Consider the following 21,278-nt stretch of genomic DNA (forward strand, 5'->3'; position numbering starts at 1 on the left):
GCACTTTTACACTTTTTCGGATAGCTTCTGTCCATAATTTATTCCACTACCTTAATCCAATGCTATATTCCTCATCTTAGCCTAACATATAATTGTATACCTCTATCTGTAAAATTCTGTTTATAGTAATAGCCATCTGTATATTATATTAAATTCATAGTACATATTCACCTGTAAATTCTGTTTATAGTAATAGCATCTGTATATTTATTCACTGTACATATTCACCTGTAAATGAAGAGCTCTTTTCCAAAACGCGATAACCGCCATTTAAAAAAAAAAAAAAGAGTTGATCATGTCATTTTGCTGTGTACTGAACCTATTCACTGCTCCATCAACATTCCATGCCAAATCGCTATATTTCCTTGTTTAAAATGTACTGCAAGATGCAGTTTCTTTCCAAAGTGCGATAAACGCCGAACCTATTTTTAGCCTAAACACGATATATCCTCTCGACGAATCAGAATTCGATGAGCGTACTACGTAATCCAACAGGGCGGCACTCTGAACAGCTGTTTGTTTACGTTCATTCATTCATAAAAATTAGTGCTTTAAACTCTGATAACACTTTTGATGGCCTTGATGAGCAAGTGAGACCTACACCTGGGGGTAGAAAATGCAGACTGGACAAAGAAAATCACAAAAAACAACAAAAAAAGAAGTTTCGTCACTCAGGTAGCGCGTTGATAACAACAGTGGGATATCAACACAAAGCTGCTGCCAATGGTTCCTGTCAGGCCGAGAGGCTGTCGCCGGACGATCTGAGGATAAATTTCAATTCTTTTTATGAAAAACCAAACAAGGTTGACCAGGATCACGCCATACTTCATCTCATGGACATCACGCAAGTGACAAGGAAGCGTCCGAAAGTCCAGGACCATAAGCACGCTAGCATTCGCACGCATACACACACTCGCATTCACTCACACAAGCTCGCACACACACACACACACACACTCGCATTCACTCACACACACACACACGCATACACACACACACACACACACACGCATACACACACACACACACACACTCGCATTCACTCACACACACACGCATACACTCACTCACTCACACACACACACACACACACACACACACTCGCATTCACTCACGCTCACTCTCACACACACACTATGTGATTTAAAAAAATGTATAGCAGACAATGGTCCTACTGTTTTACAGGTTAGACACTTTACTGTATGCACTTTTAAATGCATTGTTGAATATTGAATATAATAATTTTTTTTTTTTCATGCATATGTAGTGGACAAGTTGGTCCTATTTGTTACAGGTTTTACACTTTACTAAAAATGACTGTATTTTTATGTGTATTATATGTTTTATATTTAGATGTATATTATATGTTTTATATTTATATTGAATATGTATTACTAAATAACTTATTGAATATTGTTATCATTATTATCAATAATTTATATTAATTTATGAGTCCCTGATTATATGTTGCATGTTCTCTTGTTGTTGTTTTTTTATAAAAAAAAGACAAACCATAAATAAATAAAAAAATTGATGGATTTACAGCGTTTTGAAAAAAAAAATTAATTAACTTTGAATTTATCATCAACAATATTGTTGTTTGATTTAATAATCATTGTTCAACATGTCCAGACTGAGCCAAAAAAACATTTTAACAGGATAAATTGAATATTCACAAAATGTGTGGGTCTAGGTAAAAAAAAACTATTTTCCTGAAAACTATTGAAATGGATTTATAGCGTTTTGGAAAAGAGCTCCTCAAATTCAGTTCTGTTTATAGTTTATAGTAATAACCATCTCTCTATTTATACATATTTATATATATTCAGTCAGTACATATCCATGTCCTGCACTTATGCAACCGTTGTATATCCTGCACTTGCTGCTATTGCACTTCTGGTTAGACCTAAACTGCATTTCGTTGCCTTGTACTTGTACTTGTGTAATGACAAAAACGTTGAATCTAATCTAATCTAATCTGTGAGTGCGGAAAGATGCTTGCATGCACAAACTAGTGGACTTTTGTTTTCAAGTGCTCAATTCACTTGGACCCAAGGTTTCCCAGCAGAACATTGCCCAAAGCATCACTGCCTCCACCGGCTTGCCTTCTTTCCATAGAGCAATCTGGTGCCATGTGTTCCCCAGGTAAGCGATGCACTCGCACCCGGACATCCACGTGATGTAAAAGAAAACGTGATTCATCAGACCAGGTCACCTTTTTCCATTGCTCCGTGGGCCAGTTCTGATTCTCACGTGCCACTGTTGGCACTTTCGGCGGTGGACAGGGGTAAGCATGGGCACCCTGACTGGTCTGCGGCTATGCCACCCCATACACAACAAACTTAACACTACCTAAGCTACTTCCTAAGCAAGTGCTGGACCCTGAATATGCCCATCACAGTTGAGTAGCTGAGTATTTCTCCAACAAGACAACGTGCAAACTGCTGCAAATGAAACTGAAAGTCCAGACGCTCAACACACAATCATCTTCATTAAAATCAGTGAGACTAGGGCTGGAACGATTTGACCTAAAATAAAAAAAAATGTAATTAATTGAACATTTTACCTCGATTACAAATAATGAATGAATATTTTTCTCTTTTTTTTTTGCCCTCATATTTCATTGATAAGTTTTGTACTGTAAATATGTTCAACTATTAAAGGTGGGATTTTTTTCTAATGAAAAAGTGCATTTCTTTATTGTTCTTACTGATTTGTTTGTTGTACATCAGATACAGATAAATTAGCACAGATAAATTACATTTATTTGAATGCATTAATGAGAGTGATTGTGTGTGAATTAGTCATGCCGTCTCTATTAATTAAGAAGCTGTGGTTTGTAGTTACTTCAAAGTTAGACAAACCTATGCTATAATGGTTGAGCTTCTAAGCTACTTTAGTGATAAATCACGGCAGCGTTGACAATGAATTGACACCTCTCTGCAATCTTCACGTGATGTGCAAGCTATTGTCTATACGAGTGTTCATTTGTCACAATATATCAGGCATTAGTTAAACATAATACACATCCATCTAAAATCGTTTCAATGTTCAAACGGGCAGGCCTTAAAACACATACAATAGACTTTTTTTGCGGACGCGAGTGAAAGTGATTAGGCTTCAGGGCACACCGTTGTCAGAGATGCGACACAACTCGGCACTCTGTGTCACAGAAAAAAGCTCACGAGCACTGAACGGAGATGTTTGCCATATTGTTGTTTTTGAATAGTGTAAAATCACTTGAATGTTCAAACTGGAAAGCCTTTAAACGCATTTAATTGACAAACTTCACGAGGATGCAAGTGATCTGGCTTCGGGGCTTGCGCACGCCGTCTGTGTGTGCGTGTAGCAGCGCATATAAGAACGGCGATTAACTTGTATAAACTGTGTAAAACATACAATTACCATAGTAATTCTGAGCATCCAGATTGTATAAGCAAAGACAACTGCTCCTGAATCTTTCCGTGTGCCTGCAAACTACACTTGATGTGACTGATGAGTCACGTGACTAAAACCGAAGTAACCGACATGGGTTTAAAATAGGTTCCGATTACTTTTCGATTAATTGTCAAGTCCTAAGTGAGACTAAATTATCTTACCAACGCTGATTACGCTCTCTCTCCTATTGCTGTCTTTGATCTTGAAATTAGCTGATGATATACTGTATAAAATATACCTCATATCTTGCTTTCGATGACGTGAACTCAATTGTATTTGTATTTTGTGGATTTATATCTATTTAGCTGAGACAATTATGTGGCCAAGTGTAAATGGAACAGTTTTAACAAATCATATAGCATATATGCGAGGAGGCGTGATATCTAATAAATATTAATGAGATAACACCTGAGATAACAAAAGAACATAATAGCCCGCACAATGAGCTGCATAATGCACAAGCTTCAGGTAGGCCTATGTGACAGAGAGCAGCAGAGCAAAGGAAATATACTTTTTTGTAGTTTATTTTATTTAGAATGTAGTCAACAAAGGCCTATTATATTTTAAATGATCAAAAGATTTGACTACACTGCAAAAAATGCTCTCCTTATTTGGTATTTTTTTCTTGTTTCCAGTCAAAAAATTCTTAAATCAAGATTAATTTACTAGATAAGTAAAAATTGCTGGGGGGAAAATCAAAATTAAGTGAGTTTTTGCTTAAAACAATCTATATTATCTGCCACAACAATTTATGATTTATTAAACCATAATTTATGATTTATTACACCAATTGATTAAAACACAACAATTAATGAGATTAAAACCATGTTTTACTCCAAACTTACTTTATATCACAAGTCAAATGTTTTAAATAACCTTATGTGATCTCATTTGGCTTTGGATAAAAAAAAAATCAGACAGAAAATATATCATTTTACAATAATCTGCATAATTATAAAAGCTTGAATAGCATTGCATTATAAATATAATCTATTATGAAAACACGCAACATGGTATAAATAATACAGATAAGCCACATATTGTCGCAATTGTGTTTATTATCTTCAAACGTGTCTATCTGCATGTTATAGCGATTTCTGGACGCTGTTTATGTCAGGGAGGAAGTCACATGGTATCTTCTTCGTCTACCGTATATGGACTATATGTGCACGGAGCGCCCTCCGGCTGCCAGTTTGAACTGAAAACACAACAGATTGAAATAATAACACTTCTCTGTATAGAAATTTGACACAGAAATATGAGAATCTATCAATATTTCTCCTCATCTGCACACTTTTGAACTAAAAGCCCTGAGGGATGTTGTTGTGTCGTGAGTCTTCATGACGAGAATAGAGGAGTTTGTTTTGAATGAGATCAGCTGAGGCTCATATTACAATCAAAGGAACCGACACGGTTTTCATATTCATAACTCCTGACACATATTAACAAATTACGGTCACTATATGACTTTGAGAATAAAACAGAGGTCAAAAATGGAAGCTTGAATCTTAGATCTTTTAAATGATGTATAGTTTGTCAAGGTAATTACTTACATCTGACAGTAATTTTGAGTAATTTTACATAAACACAGAATATTTGTTTTTGATTTGGTTTACAGTGTTTAAAACCTGACATTTCAGCGTTTCTTTAGACATATGTCTCATGTTTGTGAGACAAGTATTCACTAAGCTACAGGTCATTTTCTGAAGACTATCTGAATGAACGTCTTTGACAAAGAGGCTGCATCATGTTTGATTTCGTTATTTTGCAAAAAGCACAACAATTCGTTTTTATTGTGACTGTACACAAAAAAATGAAACGTAACAGATTATAATGATGCATAACACTTGCCTGAATAATAAAAAACGATTATTTGAGTCTCTTTGGCATTGATAAGAAAAAAAACGACGCCGTCTCGAGAGGGTTAACAAATCAGATAGCAATCCAATCAGAGAAAACGCATGAACTAACCAGGTGTAAAAAGGCCCATATACAAAATTAAATAAATTTAGTATACATTATGTTTGAAGGTTATAAATCTGTAGTATTGTACATGTGCAGGATAAAATGAACTAAAACCAAGGGCCCTATTTAAACTATCTAAGCGCATGGTCTAAAGGGCATGGCGCAGGTGCACTTAGGGAGTGTTCAAATCCACTTTTGCCAGTCTAACGATGGGAAAAACAGCCGGTGCACCCAGTGCATGGTCCAAAAGGGTTACACCTAGTCTCTTAATGAGTCATTGGTGTGTTTTGGGAGTAGTGTGCAATAAACCAATCATCTCCCATTCCCTTTAAAAGCCATTTGCGCTCGCGCCATGGAGGATTCCTTTTATTTTTAATATTTAAAAATGTGTGTGTGCTGCTGTTTATCCATGTGTGTGTAATCAGAAGAGTGTACACGCATTGTGCACCCGCCTATTGGCGCAATTACTAACATATTACTACTTTCAGCTGGTCAATAGCACAGTCGTTTTCAGTTCCTCAAAATGGGCGCGAGTGCATTTGCCATTTAAACAATGTGGAGCAGGACATGCAAATGATAACTGCGTCGGGCTGAAACTATCAAAAAAAAAAAACACTTGCGTAGCGCCGCATTGCGCCGGGTGTATGATAAGGCCCTAAGTCCTGTAAATGCTCCTGACCCATGATTTTCATTGATCACTTACCTTTAGAGAAGAGGCTGTTTGGGTGCAGCACATTTTCATGTTCTCTATTTCTTTTCTTCTGTCTTCTTCATAGTCCACTGGTTTTAGTCTCATTAGTTCATCTTGCTTCTGTTGTTCTATTAACTTAATTGTGTCTTCATACATTTTACATTGTTGTTCCAATGTTCTACTCTTCTCTTTGTTGTGATTCTGTCTTTCTTCCTCCATCATCTTGATCTGTTCTATTTCTACTTTATGTTTGCCATCCTCCTCTTCTCTCTTCTGTCTTTCCTCTTGTAGCTTTGTCTCCAGTTTCTCTTGTTTTGTTTTGTATTGTTCTTCAATCTTTCTAAATTCTTCTTCTCCTCTTATATTCTTCTCTGCATCATGATTCTTTCTTTCTGCCTTCAATTTCATCTTCAATTTCTCTTTCTCTTCTTCATGTTTGGCCAGGAGTTCTTCTCTCTCTATGATCAGTTGTTCCACTTTGTCTCTTAGCATCTTCATTTGTGCTTCTTGCTTTTCTCTTTCCATCTGCTTAAACTTCTTACATGAGTAGTAACCCCCTCCGTTTGTTGTCACCATGTCATTGATTTTCTGCAGTAATGTAGACACCTGCACACGGTCTCCAGTCTCATTGTTATTGAACACATGGTATCTGTTTCCACAACGTCCAATGAGGTTCATCAAAGCAGATCCTGGTTTTCCCAGGAACTCTTCAATGGTCTTCCTCTTTATATCATCTCCTCTGGTGAAGAGCACCATGGTGTACATTAGGGAGTTTTCACCAAAAGTCTCTTGAATGATCTTGACAGCATTTTCCTCCTCCTGAGTGAATCGTCCCACTGGTATCAGTAACAGAAACACATGTGGTCCTGGCAGAATCATTGAGATGCAGTCGGTTATTTCTGTCTGGATCTTTTCATGACTGTGTTTAATATCAAATAATCCTGGAGTGTCGATCACAGTAATGTGTCTGCCATCAATCTCAGCCGTCTCTCTCTGACACTCTCTAGTAACTGACTCTTGAGACATCTCTTCTTTGAATGCTTCTCTCCCTAAGATTGTGTTTCCTGATGCACTCTTCCCAACTCCAGTTTTTCCCAACAGGACAATCCTCACATCATCTGAAACCTCTCTTGAATCTGAAAAATAGAAAACTGCTTGAGTCATGCTGCTAGTCTTTTAAAGTCTCATCATACAAGCATTTAGGAGCAATCTGTTTGAATGATCCCAAATACAAAAGAACAAACTAAAATAAAACATTTTTTTTCATTGATATAATTTTGACGTGTTTGTGTGGCATGAAGAAAATGTATTTAACACATAATCTCTGACAATTTCCTGAAATTACTTTATAATTTCTGTATGGCCCATTGAAACTGATCTTAAACTCTGTTTAGTGGGTGTTGAGATCTGATTTTTTTTTTTCAGCTACTGTGTAGGGTTGTAAATCTTTGAAAACCATGCTTTAGGTGGACCATAACCAAATTCTGCTTAAAGATTTTGCTGAAAAGCCATAAAAACACTGCAGAAAATATGAAAAAGCAGGTTATGTTTAGGTCTGAGCCAAAGCCTCTCTTGATCTTTTAGAGATTGTGTGTGCAATGGTCTGACTGAGATTGTGCACTTTCCAGTAGTGAATGAGTAACTACTCCTCTGTCCACATGTTTTATCATTTAGGCCCAATCCCATTTCTACCCCTTAGCCCAGTGGTCGCCAACCCGTCAATCGCGATGGACTGGTCGATCTTTATCACTGTCCCGGTAGCTCCTGATAAATAACCGAAAAATAATTAACAACATGTAACAAGTAGAATTAGGTACTGCTCCTTTAAGACAGAATGCACTCACTCACCCGCTGATGAGTGGGCACGTGCTGTGAACATCGCATGTATGCATGTAATATTTCTGTTGCTCTTTGCACTGTTTATTTTCTGTTCAGTAACGCAGTTGTTAATGGAGTGTTTTGCAAACTGCCCCATGTGTGCGTGGGATCGACGACGCTGATAATAACCCCCTGTGATATATCAGATTCGTGAGTTTTGCTTACACTTGGCTACAACCATTCAGGCCAGCTATCCGGCCTCTCTGTGTAAAGCGTTACAAACACATTATCAAGGCTCGAAATCGCTACATATGCTCCCAAAATTTATTCTCTGCAACCTCAAAATTCGCACCGCACAAATCGACCGATGTTATAGTAAGATATGACAGCGCTACTGCAGCACGCATCGCCACAGACAGCAGCAGAATATCTCTTCAGCAAACTACCTCAAATTAAAGTAAAAGTTGCAGACGCTCAATACACAATCATCATCATCATTAAAGGTAAAGAAACTAAATGATCAGTTCTTATGCCACTCTCTCTCTCCTTTCGCGGTCCTTGATTTTGAAATTAACAGTTGATCAATAAAATCTTGGTGTTGTGAACTCATATAGCCTATGTGATGTGAACAGGCATATAGCGTGGGAATTGAAGATCAGATTTATATCCGTTTTGTGGAGACACATATATGTGACCAAGTGTAAATGGAATGGTTCTGATAAATCAGATAAATATCTGATCTGTAAAAAAACATGAAGTGGACCAGCCTAACAGGCCCAGGAAGATCACTCTTTTGGAAGCTTGAAATATAGGAAGAAAATATAGATATTGAATTGGGGAGGGGGGTTACATGAATGTATCCCTGAACAAAACTGGCTGTCTTCAGAATAGTTTCTATGGCATTTTACAGCGGTACACAAATAAACGCTTGTTTTCCATAAGCACCATCTACTGTCAGAGAGTGAATAAGCATTTTTATTCAGTCCATCTGTTTTTGTTTTGTGCAGGTGTCTTATGTAACAATTTCACAAAGCTAAAGTCAGAGCATTCTGTATTTTCTCTAAGTCTTGAAATTATGCAATCTAATTTAAATAAAAAACAACTGCTCATGCTACATATGTGTATCTTTGTTTGGATCATAATTAAAATGTTGTGGTTGCCTCACATTTCAAATGGCAATTTTTTTAAGGTCAGTTTGGCCTGTTATAGAGCAAATAAACAACAAATAAATTTGCTTAAATAAAGAAAAAAAAACGATAGATGGTCTCGGAAATAAAAAAAACCTCTGAATCGACCATGAAAAATCTATAGGTAGATCTTGCCTTTCATCAAGGCTGAGGTCAGGGATCTTTGGCTTGAAAAGGTTGGTGACCACTGCCTTAGCCCTTCCCTTTCCCCTACCCCTTCGTTTTGCGCGTTCATATGAAGGGGTAGGGGTGTTTCGATTCTCTTTTGGCTGGAGTGGTAGGGGTAAGGGGAAGGGCCAGATAGCCCTTCAAACGAAGATTTTTCAGGACCACACTTCGAACGAAGGGATATGAGGAGTTTCCCTCCACCGACTACTGTGCTGCTAGAATGTGTGTATGTTGCCACTCGGAATCGATCACTTGTGTGTCGCCTGGCTGCCAGTTTCTCCGTATTTGAGTGATGTGAACACAAATTAATAATAGTTAAAAAAATATCTATCTGGTCATCCTTCATAACGCAGTTGATATTTACATCACGTATCGTCTGTAAACTCTTGTGTTACCAAGGAAATTAATGACTTATCATTACCCGTACCGGCCTGCTCGGATCAGCACTGAATGGAACGGTCAATAAACGAAGAGAATCGTTTAGCCTGATAGAAAAGCGGCTCCACCAGCCTTGAATCATTGTGTATTGTCTTAGGAAACTCGAAGGCTCACACGTTTTTGAAATGAAAATGAGCGATGTTTTAAAACACCAAAAAAATGTTATGTGTATCCAAATACAGCGCAAAACTCTGTTGGGAGTGAGTAATTTGTTAAACGTGCTCGTGCCTGATTTCTGTTAGATATGCACTTCATTGCTGTTCATACTGGTTAAATGTTACAGGACACGACGACGTGTAATGGTATAGTAGTGGTGTCCCATTCCTTAGGGGAATATTTTCATGGGGAAGGTGAAGGGGTATAAAATAGAATTGGGATTGGGTGGTAAAGTGGGTGTGAGAGATTTTCTGATCATTACCTTGTTGCTGAACCTGCATCTCAAATGAGATTACTTTCTTCCTCATTTCTTCACATTTCTCTATTTGTGCATCCAAAAATGTTTCTGTGGAGAAACAGATTCTACTATTTTCTGTCATCATCTGCTCCAGTTTATTCACCAACATGGACATTTGGGGTTTTGGCTCAAGGAAATGATGTCTTCCCCCAAAACTCTCTATGACAGACTTCACTGCTTCATTCAGTTCTGCTGTCTTGTGCTCTGATTTCTGGATGATGAGGACCATGGTGTGTTTATTGATCTTGGAGCTGAATATTTTCTGGATCTCCTCTGTTTCTGTTTTGTCTTCATCAGTAAGTGGACCATCAGAAATAATGAGGAGGAAAACATGAACTCCAGGATCACAGAGGGACACACAGCGGCGAGCCTGACGCATCACTTCCTCCCGTGAGAGTCGAATCAGAGCTGGAAGCTCCACCACAGTGATCAGACGTCCAAGAACTTCCCCTTCCAGCTTCACACACTCTGAGCGGAGCTCTGATCTTCTGTCTCTCTGGTCCAGGATGAGGTTTGATATGGAGGCTTTTAATGTTCTGTCACTCCCACACACAACCACATTCAGCTTTGGCAAAGCACAGACATCCTCTCCCACTGAGAAACAAACATGACATTAGTTTAGTGGGTCGATTACATGAGTTACATAAAAAACTTTTAATGTGGTTTACACAATTTTTATTCATTACAAGTGAATGATCACCTGGCTGTTGTTACTGTTTTTGTCACAATTATTACTAAATATTATGACTCATTATATGTGTGACAGCAATTAGCTAATGCAAATGAAAATAGGAATTAAGTTTGTTTCCACACTAATCTGTTAAATAATATAATGATGTAATAATGTTAACTTTTTGTTATTTTTGTTTTCAGGGTTTTTTCCCCCCCAAAATCTCCCCAAATGGATATGCAGACAAATAAAGAAAAGATAACTTTCTTGCCAACAAAACTTACACAAGGTATTTCTTTGTACAGCAACTTCCTTTTTCTCTTTGTTGCTCTGTTTGATTTTTCCATCATCTTCGTGATCACAATCCTCCTCTTCTTCTGCTGTGGCTGAACCTCCAGATCTGCTCTGCTCTTTATCCACTGATGAGGATTCTCCTGCTTCCTCATACAGGTTTTCTTTGAGCATCTTCTCCACTCTTTCAAGAATCTCAGAGAGCAATCCTGAATTTCTTACATCAAACTGAAGATGTCCACCTCTGCACTCTTTTATGAATTGATGAATATGGTTATTGTGTATCTCTCTCTCATTTGTCAACACTATAGTGTGTTTAAGAGCTTCATCACTGAATTCATTCAGCACATATTTCACACTATTTCTGTCCTTCTCACTGAAGTCGTTCTGCTGCAGTACAAGTATGATCACATGAGGTCCAGGAGCAGACAGATTCACACACTCTTTCACTCCCTGTGTGATCTGAGAGCTTGACAGATTTGGGAGCAGCAGGTGAGCAGCGTTGACGACTCTGACGCCTCTGTCCTTCAGTTTTCCTCTGTGTTTCTCAAAGTGCAGCTCTACATCAGCAGGTGGCGCTTCATTCTCAAACGCTGCTCTTCCTCGAATGAAGTTTCCCACTCTGCTGTTTTCTGTTACATTCTTCCCCAGAAGAACAATCCTCAAATCACTCACTGAAACACAAAACACAAATAAATGCATAACAAACAGTACTCACATGAGTCCATGAGCAGAGATAGCACAGTTCAAATGTCATATTTCATTCCTGGACCAGCTGATTAAATACCATTTAAATTAATGGAAATGTTAACACGTTCATTTCTCTAGGTATTATATAGACCTCCCTGATACACACAATATTTCTCAAGGATTTTGATGATATGCAACATTGAATATTATGAATGATCACATAATTGTTTGCTTACTATCAGGTCGGTCAAGAGATGGACTTCGCAGGCCTCTTTTAACTGCAAATAAAATAAAATAAAAAATCACAAATTATTTTACCAAATTCAATCAACTTTATTTATTAAAGAAATAATTCACACAAAAAGAACAATTTGTCAACACCTCCCCCACCTCCCTTTCAGCAAATTATATTCTTTCTTTCATAAAACACCAAAGTTCATAGGGGATAACTCTAGTGAAAAAATAGTATACTTAGGCCCAATCTCAATTCTATTTTATACCCCTTCGCCTTCCCCTACCCCTACCCGTTCCCCTTGTCCCTTGAAAGAGAGTGGCAAGGCTTAGGGGTGAAAATATTCCCCTAAGAAATTGGACACCACTACTACACCATCACACGTCATCATACCCCGTTTCTTTTATTAGTGTCCTGTAATATTTAACCAGTATAAACAGCAATGAAGTGCACATATCTAACAGAAATCAGGCGTGAGCACGTTTAACAGATTACTCACTTCCAAGGTTGTTTTGCGCTGTATTTGGACTTAATAAAACGGTGCTCGTTTTCATTTAAAAAACGTGTGAGCCTTCGAGTTTCCTAAGACGATACAGAACATACAAGACTAGTGAAGTCGCTTTTCCATCGGGCCAAACTGTTCTCTTAGTTTATTAACCGTTCCATTCCGGGCTGCGATAATGTTCATATGTTTTATGCAAGTCAGTCGTTGCCTTGGTAACGCAAGAGTTTACAGACGATCTTTAAAAAACACATCTCTTTAAAAAAGCATACAACTGACATGTATAATTTTACTTTTAATTTTCTTAAACTTAATTTTAACTCTTGACCCTGTAGCACTTTGAGATTGTTTTAAATGTAAAGTGCAATATAAATAAAATTGATTATTATTATTATAATACGTTATGTACAGAGCCGGCTCTCCCTATAAGCGAACTAAGCGGCTGCTTAGAGCCCCGCCGCCACTAGAGTACCTCCACCCCCTAACTACAGATTGTACTCGCCGGCGTCGCTGTAGTTGAACAGTCAACCAACCATCACCGACTCACCATGTAAAATCGTTGTCTGTCTTCCCTGAACTTGGAAATTTGAATTAAAAATGAAAAGAATCTATCCATCGGGTGCAGAGAAACGGAAAAAGAAGAAGGCTGACGATGAGAAGAGACAAGTGCAAAGAGACAAGTGCAAGGTAAGTTAATTTTTAATAACGTAATTTAAGTTAGGGCGTGGTAATGTTACGCCAGGTGAATCAGGCCTAATATTAATGGCCACGTCCTTAATAACGTTATAACTGTTAGTTATTATTACTTTATCTTTACTTATTTAATTTGCAAGTTGATGTTTAGTCATTAATAGAGTAACTGATGAAAAAAGTTGGTAGTTGGAACTTGGTGCAGCTGACGTTAGCTGTCCGTCATGCTGAATCAACATTGCTTGCGCTATGGTCCAGCCGTCGTCCAGCTCTGGGCTACAGACCACGTAGAGACAGACCAACCTCCTATGAATGTATTTTCTTTTTAACAGTTAACGTTACATGACCTACACTAGTTCTGGGAAAGAAAAAAATGAAAAATCTTTGTCTCAATAGACACTTATTACAATAAAAATAGTTTAATTATTGAACATTAGAGAGAGAGAGAGAGAGAGAGAGAGAAAGTAAAAAGGAAGAGAAAGAGCAATCATTTGATAGTCAAAATCAAAATGAAGTTTAAAATAAAGCTGTTAAAATACAAGCTTTTTCTTATGGTCTTAATTGAATAGGCAATTAAAGATTATTAATAAATATTAATCTATATACTATTATGAAATATTGTATGTATTGTTAAGCTAAATCGCCTAGACCATTTAAACCTAAAGAAAACACTGTGTCATCTCTGAAACATTATTGAATGATGATCGATACAAGACACCTAAAAGCAAAATGGATTTGTGGTGAATTTTAGTAAAGAATGTATTACTGTATGTATTCAAAAAAGGTGAAAAAAAATGTCTCTCCGTGCAGTGAAGGTTTAAAATATGAACAGTATGCAAGAGTTAATCAACCATTAATTAAATAATATAATTTAACATTGGATTTCTTTTAATTGACCCTTAACATTGTTTTCTGCTCACACTAATTGTAAAAAACAAAATGTCACTTTCTCAGGAGGAGCCATTCTTAAATATTTTGGTGGTCGTGGAGAAACATTTCAGGAGGCTGACACCAGAGATGACACAAGTAAATATTTCCCACTGCCTTTCTTTTGAATAGTTTTGTGCGCAACTTCAACATAGCTTATTTTCTTCTTGCCAATAAAAAAAAATGTGTTTTATAATCATAATTCACTATGCTGTCTTATTGTACTTTAAAGAGCACCTATCATGGAATTTTGAAATTTACCTTTCATGTAGTGTGTAACATAGATCTAAGTGAACAAAAACATCCTGTGATAGCTTGAAATATGACAGTGCACCGTATATATAGTTATTTTCTTTCAAAAGTAAGAGTCGACTCGGAGTCATTTTTAAGAATCGTTAGAAGACCGAAGCTTTTTCTCTGACTAGATGACGTCAACTTGTCAAGTTATTTGAATACGATACGCCCACTTATTGCGCTCCAAGACGCCAGTGAAAACTAGAAAACATCATGGCGACGAGACGCTGTGTTCTGAAGTGCGACTCAAAAGCAAACTTTTTTCATCTGCCCAAGGATGAGCATTTGAAGACTAAGTGGCTTGAAGACAAACCATACATCGTCGCGATTGAGTGTTTATTATTAGTCGTCAAATGTATGTTTCGCGATCTCAGGAAGCTTTTATTATGGACTTTTATTATGGCACATGGTATCTTCTTCGTCTGTCTGTACCATATATGGATTACATGTGCACAGAGCGCCCTCCGGCTGCCAGTATGAATTGAAAACAACACATAAGAGACTCAATCGCTCATGATTAGGCTATTTCTGCCCATTTTGAGGAAGTATTGAATAAAAAATACTCCTCTGTTTAGAAATTTGACACAGACATATGAGAATCTATCAATATGTCTCCTCATCTGCACACTTTTGGACTAAAAGCCCTGAGGGATGTTGATTTGTCGCGAGTCTTCGTGAGGAGTTTTTTTATGAATGAGATCAGCTGAGGCTCATATTACAATCAAACAGTACCGACGCGGTTTTCATATTCATAACTCCTGACACATATTAACAAATTACTGTCATTATAAGACTTTGATGGGCGTTCCGTTTCCGAAAATATCTGCACAGACTATACCAATCACAACTGACTGGGTCATCTGACCAATCACCGCAGATTAGCGTCACGTAAAGGCGGGGTTTTGAAAAGTGAATCACTAAAGGAATCATTTGAGAATCGCTGTCAAAACAGGTAAAAATAAATGCATATTATAAGAAAACTAAAGTCTTTTTTGTCATTGCATGCATGCAAAACTGTTGTTGGGGACTTCTAAAACAATATTTGGAACATTTTAAATGCCATGATAGGTGCTCTTTAATATTAATTTAAAATTAATGTGTTTTATCTACTCTCCATACTGTATTTATGATGATATTATAATCTCAACAGCTGGAGGAGGTGACTCTACTGCTGCTTCAGTAGAGCATAGCGAGCCGCATACCACTATGGCTAATGTTGCTGGTAAGTTAGCTATATATTGTTAATGCTAAATTATTAATATTTATTTGTTTGCAACAAATGTACCTAATGTATGATGTTGATATAATGATTAATACTAACACACTTAAAAACAAAGAAAACAACTAGGCCTAATCACAATGATGTTGATTTTTTTTATTTCATGTCAGGCCCATCATTATCATGCCACACTAAAGGTGATACAACATCTTCATCCCGACCGGTGTTTATCCCTACTGCTGGTTCCAGTGATACAGTTGGTAAGTTTTGTTCGTTCCCACAATATGTTTCTACCTCTGTTATTAGCTCAAATGTTTTGTACACAAGTAGCTAAACATTTCCCATCTAATCTTCCCACAGCTCCAACTGCAACTGCTGATCTAAGCCAACCAACCTCTTCGGGTGCTCGGATCCCTGCTCCACCACCAACTGATCCTGCTCAGTGGCCATCAAAACTGTCTGACCAAGTAAGGGATGACTTAGTTTACAGAGGTCCTGCGAATGTAGACAGAGACTTTGAATTCCTCAAGTCCCATTTGCACAGAAGCTTTCACTACCATCATAAGTTTCAAAACCTTGCAAATGGTGAGAAAGTTAAACGTGACTGGTTAACATACTCAAAGCAGAGTGATGCAGTCTACTGCTTTTGCTGCAAGTTGTTTTCAAGAAAGTCATCAAAGCTTTCCACAGAGGGTCAGAATGACTGGGTCAATATCAGTGCAATATTAAAGTCCCATGAAACCAGCCCAGATCATGTTAAAAATTTGTTAGCATGGAAGGATTTAGAGCGTCGACTTGAAGCAGGAAAAACAATTGACCACACTGCAATAGCTCTCTTGCAAACAGAGCAGAATCGCTGGAGAGAGGTACTCAAACGTCTGATCAGCATCATTCAATGATTGGCTGAAAGAAACCTTGCTCTCAGAGGATCAGCAGACACCATCAACAGTCCGAACAATGGCAATTTTCTGAAAGAGGTAGAACTTCTTGCAAAGTATGATCCAGTTTTAAATGACCACGGCAGATGCATCAGCTCTGGTGAAAATCACACTACCTACTTGGGGAAAATTATCCAAAATGAACTCATTGCTTGTATTAGTGGGAAAATACTTAGCACTATGGTGGCAGAAATAAAGCAGTCAAAGTATTTTGCTATAATTTTAGACTGCACCCCAGACATCAGTCACCAGGAACAAATGTCGATTGTTGTCAGAATTGTCACCACTTCAACACCCCCAGAGATTAAAGAGCACTTTCTGGGTTTCCAACCTGCTCCAGAGTCCACTGGCCTTGGCCTATCTGTATTGATTTTGAACAAGCTGGAGGAGCTGGGCATCTGTTTTCAACATTGCAGGGGTCAGTCTTATGATAATGGCTCCAACATGAAGGGGAAAAATAAAGGAGTGCAGGCCAGGCTGCTTAAAAGAAATGCTCGTGCTCTATATGTTCCATATGGAACACACACCCTCAATCTAATGGTTGCAGATTCAGCAAAGCAGTCAGTAGATGCCATCAGCTTCTTTGGCATAGTCCAGAAGCTTTACAACTTGTTCTCTGCTGCTCCTCAGAGGTGGGCCATTCTTAAGAAGCATGTCCAAATCACGCTGAAGTCATGGAGTGAGACAAGATGGGAGAGTAGAGTCAACAGCATTGAGCCTTTACGGTACCAAACTGACAAAGTCAGAGAGGCCTTGACTGAAGTTAGAGACCAAACAAATGATGCTGTTGCAAGAATTGAGGCCCAGTCATTGGCAGAAGAAATAGGATCATTCAGATTTCAAATCTGTACAGTGACCTGGTTTGATATCCTATCCAAAATCAACATTACCAGTAAACTCCTGCAATCTTCCAACATGCAGCTTGATGTTGCTGTCAATCTTATTGACAAAACAAAAGAATCTCTGTTGAACTACAGAGACACCGGTTTCTCTGATGCCCTGTCAAAGGCAAGAGAATCATGTGAGAACATGAATGTTGAGGCAGTGCTGGCACAGAAGAGGATTCGAAGCTCAAAAAGGCAGTTTAGCTATGAGGCAGCAGATGAGACTGTGAATGATGCAGTAAAGAGAATGGATGTAACATTCTTTAATGTTGTTGTTGACACTGCCATCCAGTCACTGGAAGATCGCTTCAAGTCACTAAAGAATGTAAGAGATAAATTCAGTGTTTTGGTCAGTTTCACTGACATGGATGACGAGGCACTCAGAGAGCACTGTGAGCTACTTGGCAACACACTGACTGACGGGGAGGAGACTGACCTTGACTGGCAAGAACTGACCGCAGAAATCCAGAGTCTTCCAGTTCCAAACTTACCAAAGGCAATGACAGCATTTGAACTTCTCAATTTTCTCCACCAAAAAGGGCTGACTGGGCTTTATCCAAACCTTTGGGTTGCATTGAGAATAGCCTGCACGCTACCAGTGACAGTAGCCTCTGCAGAAAGGAGTTTCTCACAGCTGAAGCTTATAAAAACTTACTTAAGGTCCTCCATGGCACAAGAACGCCTCAGTGGTCTGTCAATCATCAGTGTCAACCACCAGGTTGGAAGCAAGATGTTCTATGATGACATTATAGAGGACTTTGCATCTCAAAAAGCAAGAAGACACAAATTCTGAGAAAAAGTCAGAAGAAGGAACAGGGAATAAAAAGGAGAAGGGGTGAAGTGAAAGTTTGTGGGGGTTTTTTAGGGTCTTAGACTTATTTTCTTCCCTTTTTTTCTTATTTATATTATTTGCTTATTTATTTGATTAATTTATTTATCATTCATCGCATTTTAAACCCTGTTAATTGTTTTGTTGTTTACTGTTTTGGGGTTTGAATGTATACTAAATGTGTGAAAAGGGTATTAGAGTTTGGTTACACTTTATTTTTAGGTGTCCGTGTAACAGTGTAATTATACATTTAAATACCGGGCAATACTAAGTAACTACATGTACTTACATGTAGTTAGGGTTAAGGTAGGATTAGTGTGTGGTTTAGGGTTAGTTAACTTACATGTAATTATGCATAATATACTGTAATTGCTATAGTAACTACATGTAACGTGTAACAATGTCACTGTCAAATGTAAAAAGTGTTACCTAGAGTTTTTATTAGATTTACGTATATATTTTATGGACACATTTGGCTAATGATTGTTCGCTGAAGTAGTATTTTTTTTGGAATATATAAAAAATAAATACCAACTCAAACTAGAATCTTTTGTAGAATTTTTTGTCTCTTTGATACATCAATGGAAGAATATGTTTAAATCACTTTAGAAGGAAGCAGTGAAATTACTGGTCCAACTTCTCCCTTTTTTTAAAGTGCGGAAAAGGGAAAAGAAGTTCAAAGATCGAGACTCCAGCAACACATGTAGTATATATACAATAACTTATACTAATACTAATACTAAAGGTTTTAAGCCACCTAGTGGACAAAAACAGTTAGTGCTGTTTTAAAATTTACAAGGCATTCAGACTGTAATAAAGATGTAGAAATTTGGCAAATCTGTAATCTTTAATTTTACTGTTTCAGTGAGTGTACTTTAATAAGCAGTAAAATAATTGTAGGCAATCATGTTAAAAGAGGTACAGATGAAATGTGTAGGGGTTAGATTGTATACAGTTGCTGGTTTGCGGTGGCAATACTCCATTATTCACTGCAAGGCAGGGCCCCAAAATTATCCTGCTTAGGGCCCCCAGATTTACAGAACCGGCCCTGGTTATGTAAATATTGACTGCGTTATGAAGGATGACCAGATATAGATTTTTAACTATTATTAATTTGTGTTCACATCACTCAAATAGTGCGTTTAGAAAGCTACGGAGAAAATGGCAGCCAGGCGACACACACGTGATCGATCCCGAGTGGCAACATACACACATTCTAGCAGCACAGTAGTCGGTGGAGGGAAACTCCTCATACCCCTTCGTTCGAAGTGTGGTCCTGAAAAATCTTCGTTTGAAGGGCTATCTGGCCTTTCCCCTTACCCCTACCACTCCAGCCAAAAAAGAATCAAGACACCCCTACCCCTTCATATGAACGCACAAAACGAAGGGGTAGGGGAAAGAGAAGGACTAAGGGGTAGAAATGTGTTGTGTCTGCAGAAGTATTGTGTAGCCACTAGATGGCAGTAGAGGGGAAGGAAGAGGAGAAGAAAGAGGGTAAAGGAAGAGACTATACACTCGTGCCTGTGTTTGTTTCTTTATTTTATTACAATACGTACAAACATCACATTTGGCGACGAGGATGTCGATTACAGTTCCTTTACCGGCTCCATTCCTGCCATGCCCTGGTGAGCCTTCACTTACTTTTACAGTCTGACTAAAAAAAAATTGAAAATTACCTACTCGTGATCGATGCTGCTGGCGACGCATGGCCGGAGGAACGAAAGCGAGCTGTTCTGCTACATGCTTTAGGCACAGAAGGACAAAGACTGTTTTATAACTTACCAGACACGGGCAATACTTATACTACAGCCGTATCTGCACTGAAACAATATTTCGTTCCTGCAGTTAATGTTGTCGCAGAGAGACACAAATTCAGACAAAGAACACAGCGGACTGATGAAACTGTTAACCAGTTCCTTGCTGCCTTGCGGGAACTTTCGGCTGCATGTGATTTCGGAGACATGGAAGAACAAATGCTACGTGATCAGCTCGTGGAGCGAGAGCGATAGACTTTTGCTAGAAGCGGACCTCACTCTGAACAAAGCTGTTTTGATAGCAGCGCAAATGGAGACTCCATTAAAGAACTCGGAGATTCTTTCAGACACTTCACAAGTACGAGCCATACAAAGTCAATCGAATGTAAAACAATGGGACAGAAATGTAACACCTTCCTCTTCGTCAGAGCGACCAGTCGCTAACGCGAGACAACGACGTTCATGTTACCGTTGCGGATCCAACAACCATCTGGCTAACAAACCTTAATGTCCAGCGATCAAAGCAGTATGCAATTCATGTGGAAAAATTGGGCACTTTGCAAAAGTTTGCCGCTCATCACAGAAACAGCTACGTGAGATTGAGATACAAGAGCTCACTGTATTGTACATGAATGACCCTAAGACTGTGACAGACAAAATCCTCTGCTCAGTGCAAATTAAAACCAATGACGGACATTGTCAGCCAGTGGAGTTAATTGTGGACACAGGCTTATCAGTATCCATAATGTAACGCGAAGGCAGGGATGAGAATCCAAGTGCAGATTTGAGCATTTATTAAAGATATAAACAAAGAAAGTCCAAGAAGGCAAACAGGCAGGAGCACAACGACAGGAACACATACAGGAGCAAAACAACAGGAACACTTGTAGGTGCACATGCGGGAGCAACGACTGACAAACAACAACTGAAGCAGTGGGGTATAAATACACAGGGAAACAAGGTTAACGAGGTAACAAAAGGGAGTGGCTAAATGGGAAACACCTGGGAGAACTAATACAACATGAAAAACTACAAAGGACTACAACACATGGCACAGGACAGGAAATAACTCAGTGTCAACAAACACACAGGGAATATGTGACACATAATACCCGAAAGCATGTACCGTAAACATTTCACTTCATGCACCCTCAATCCAGCGAAAGTAAAATTAGTTTCCTATTCCAAAGAGACTATTC

At 38.3% G+C, this 21,278-nt stretch overlaps 1 protein-coding gene across 1 annotated transcript in view; it reads right to left on the reverse strand.

Moving 5' to 3' along the window:
* Positions 1-21,278, reverse strand: part of LOC307117844 (interferon-induced very large GTPase 1) — a 53,446-nt gene that overhangs the window by 21,851 nt on the left and 10,317 nt on the right. The window contains exons 3-6 of the mRNA XM_079803013.1: positions 12,047-12,088; positions 11,114-11,794; positions 10,124-10,753; positions 6,107-7,230 (exon numbers count right to left, since the gene is read on the reverse strand). Of these exons, the coding sequence (XP_079659139.1) occupies positions 6,107-7,230; positions 10,124-10,753; positions 11,114-11,794; position 12,047 (2,436 nt within the window). The 5' untranslated portion in view covers positions 12,048-12,088. The remainder of the gene's footprint in view (positions 1-6,106; positions 7,231-10,123; positions 10,754-11,113; positions 11,795-12,046; positions 12,089-21,278) is intronic.

Source organism: Gobio gobio (assembly GCF_949357685.1).
Source record: "Gobio gobio genome assembly, chromosome: 21".
NCBI classification, from domain to species: domain Eukaryota; kingdom Metazoa; phylum Chordata; class Actinopteri; order Cypriniformes; family Gobionidae; genus Gobio; species Gobio gobio.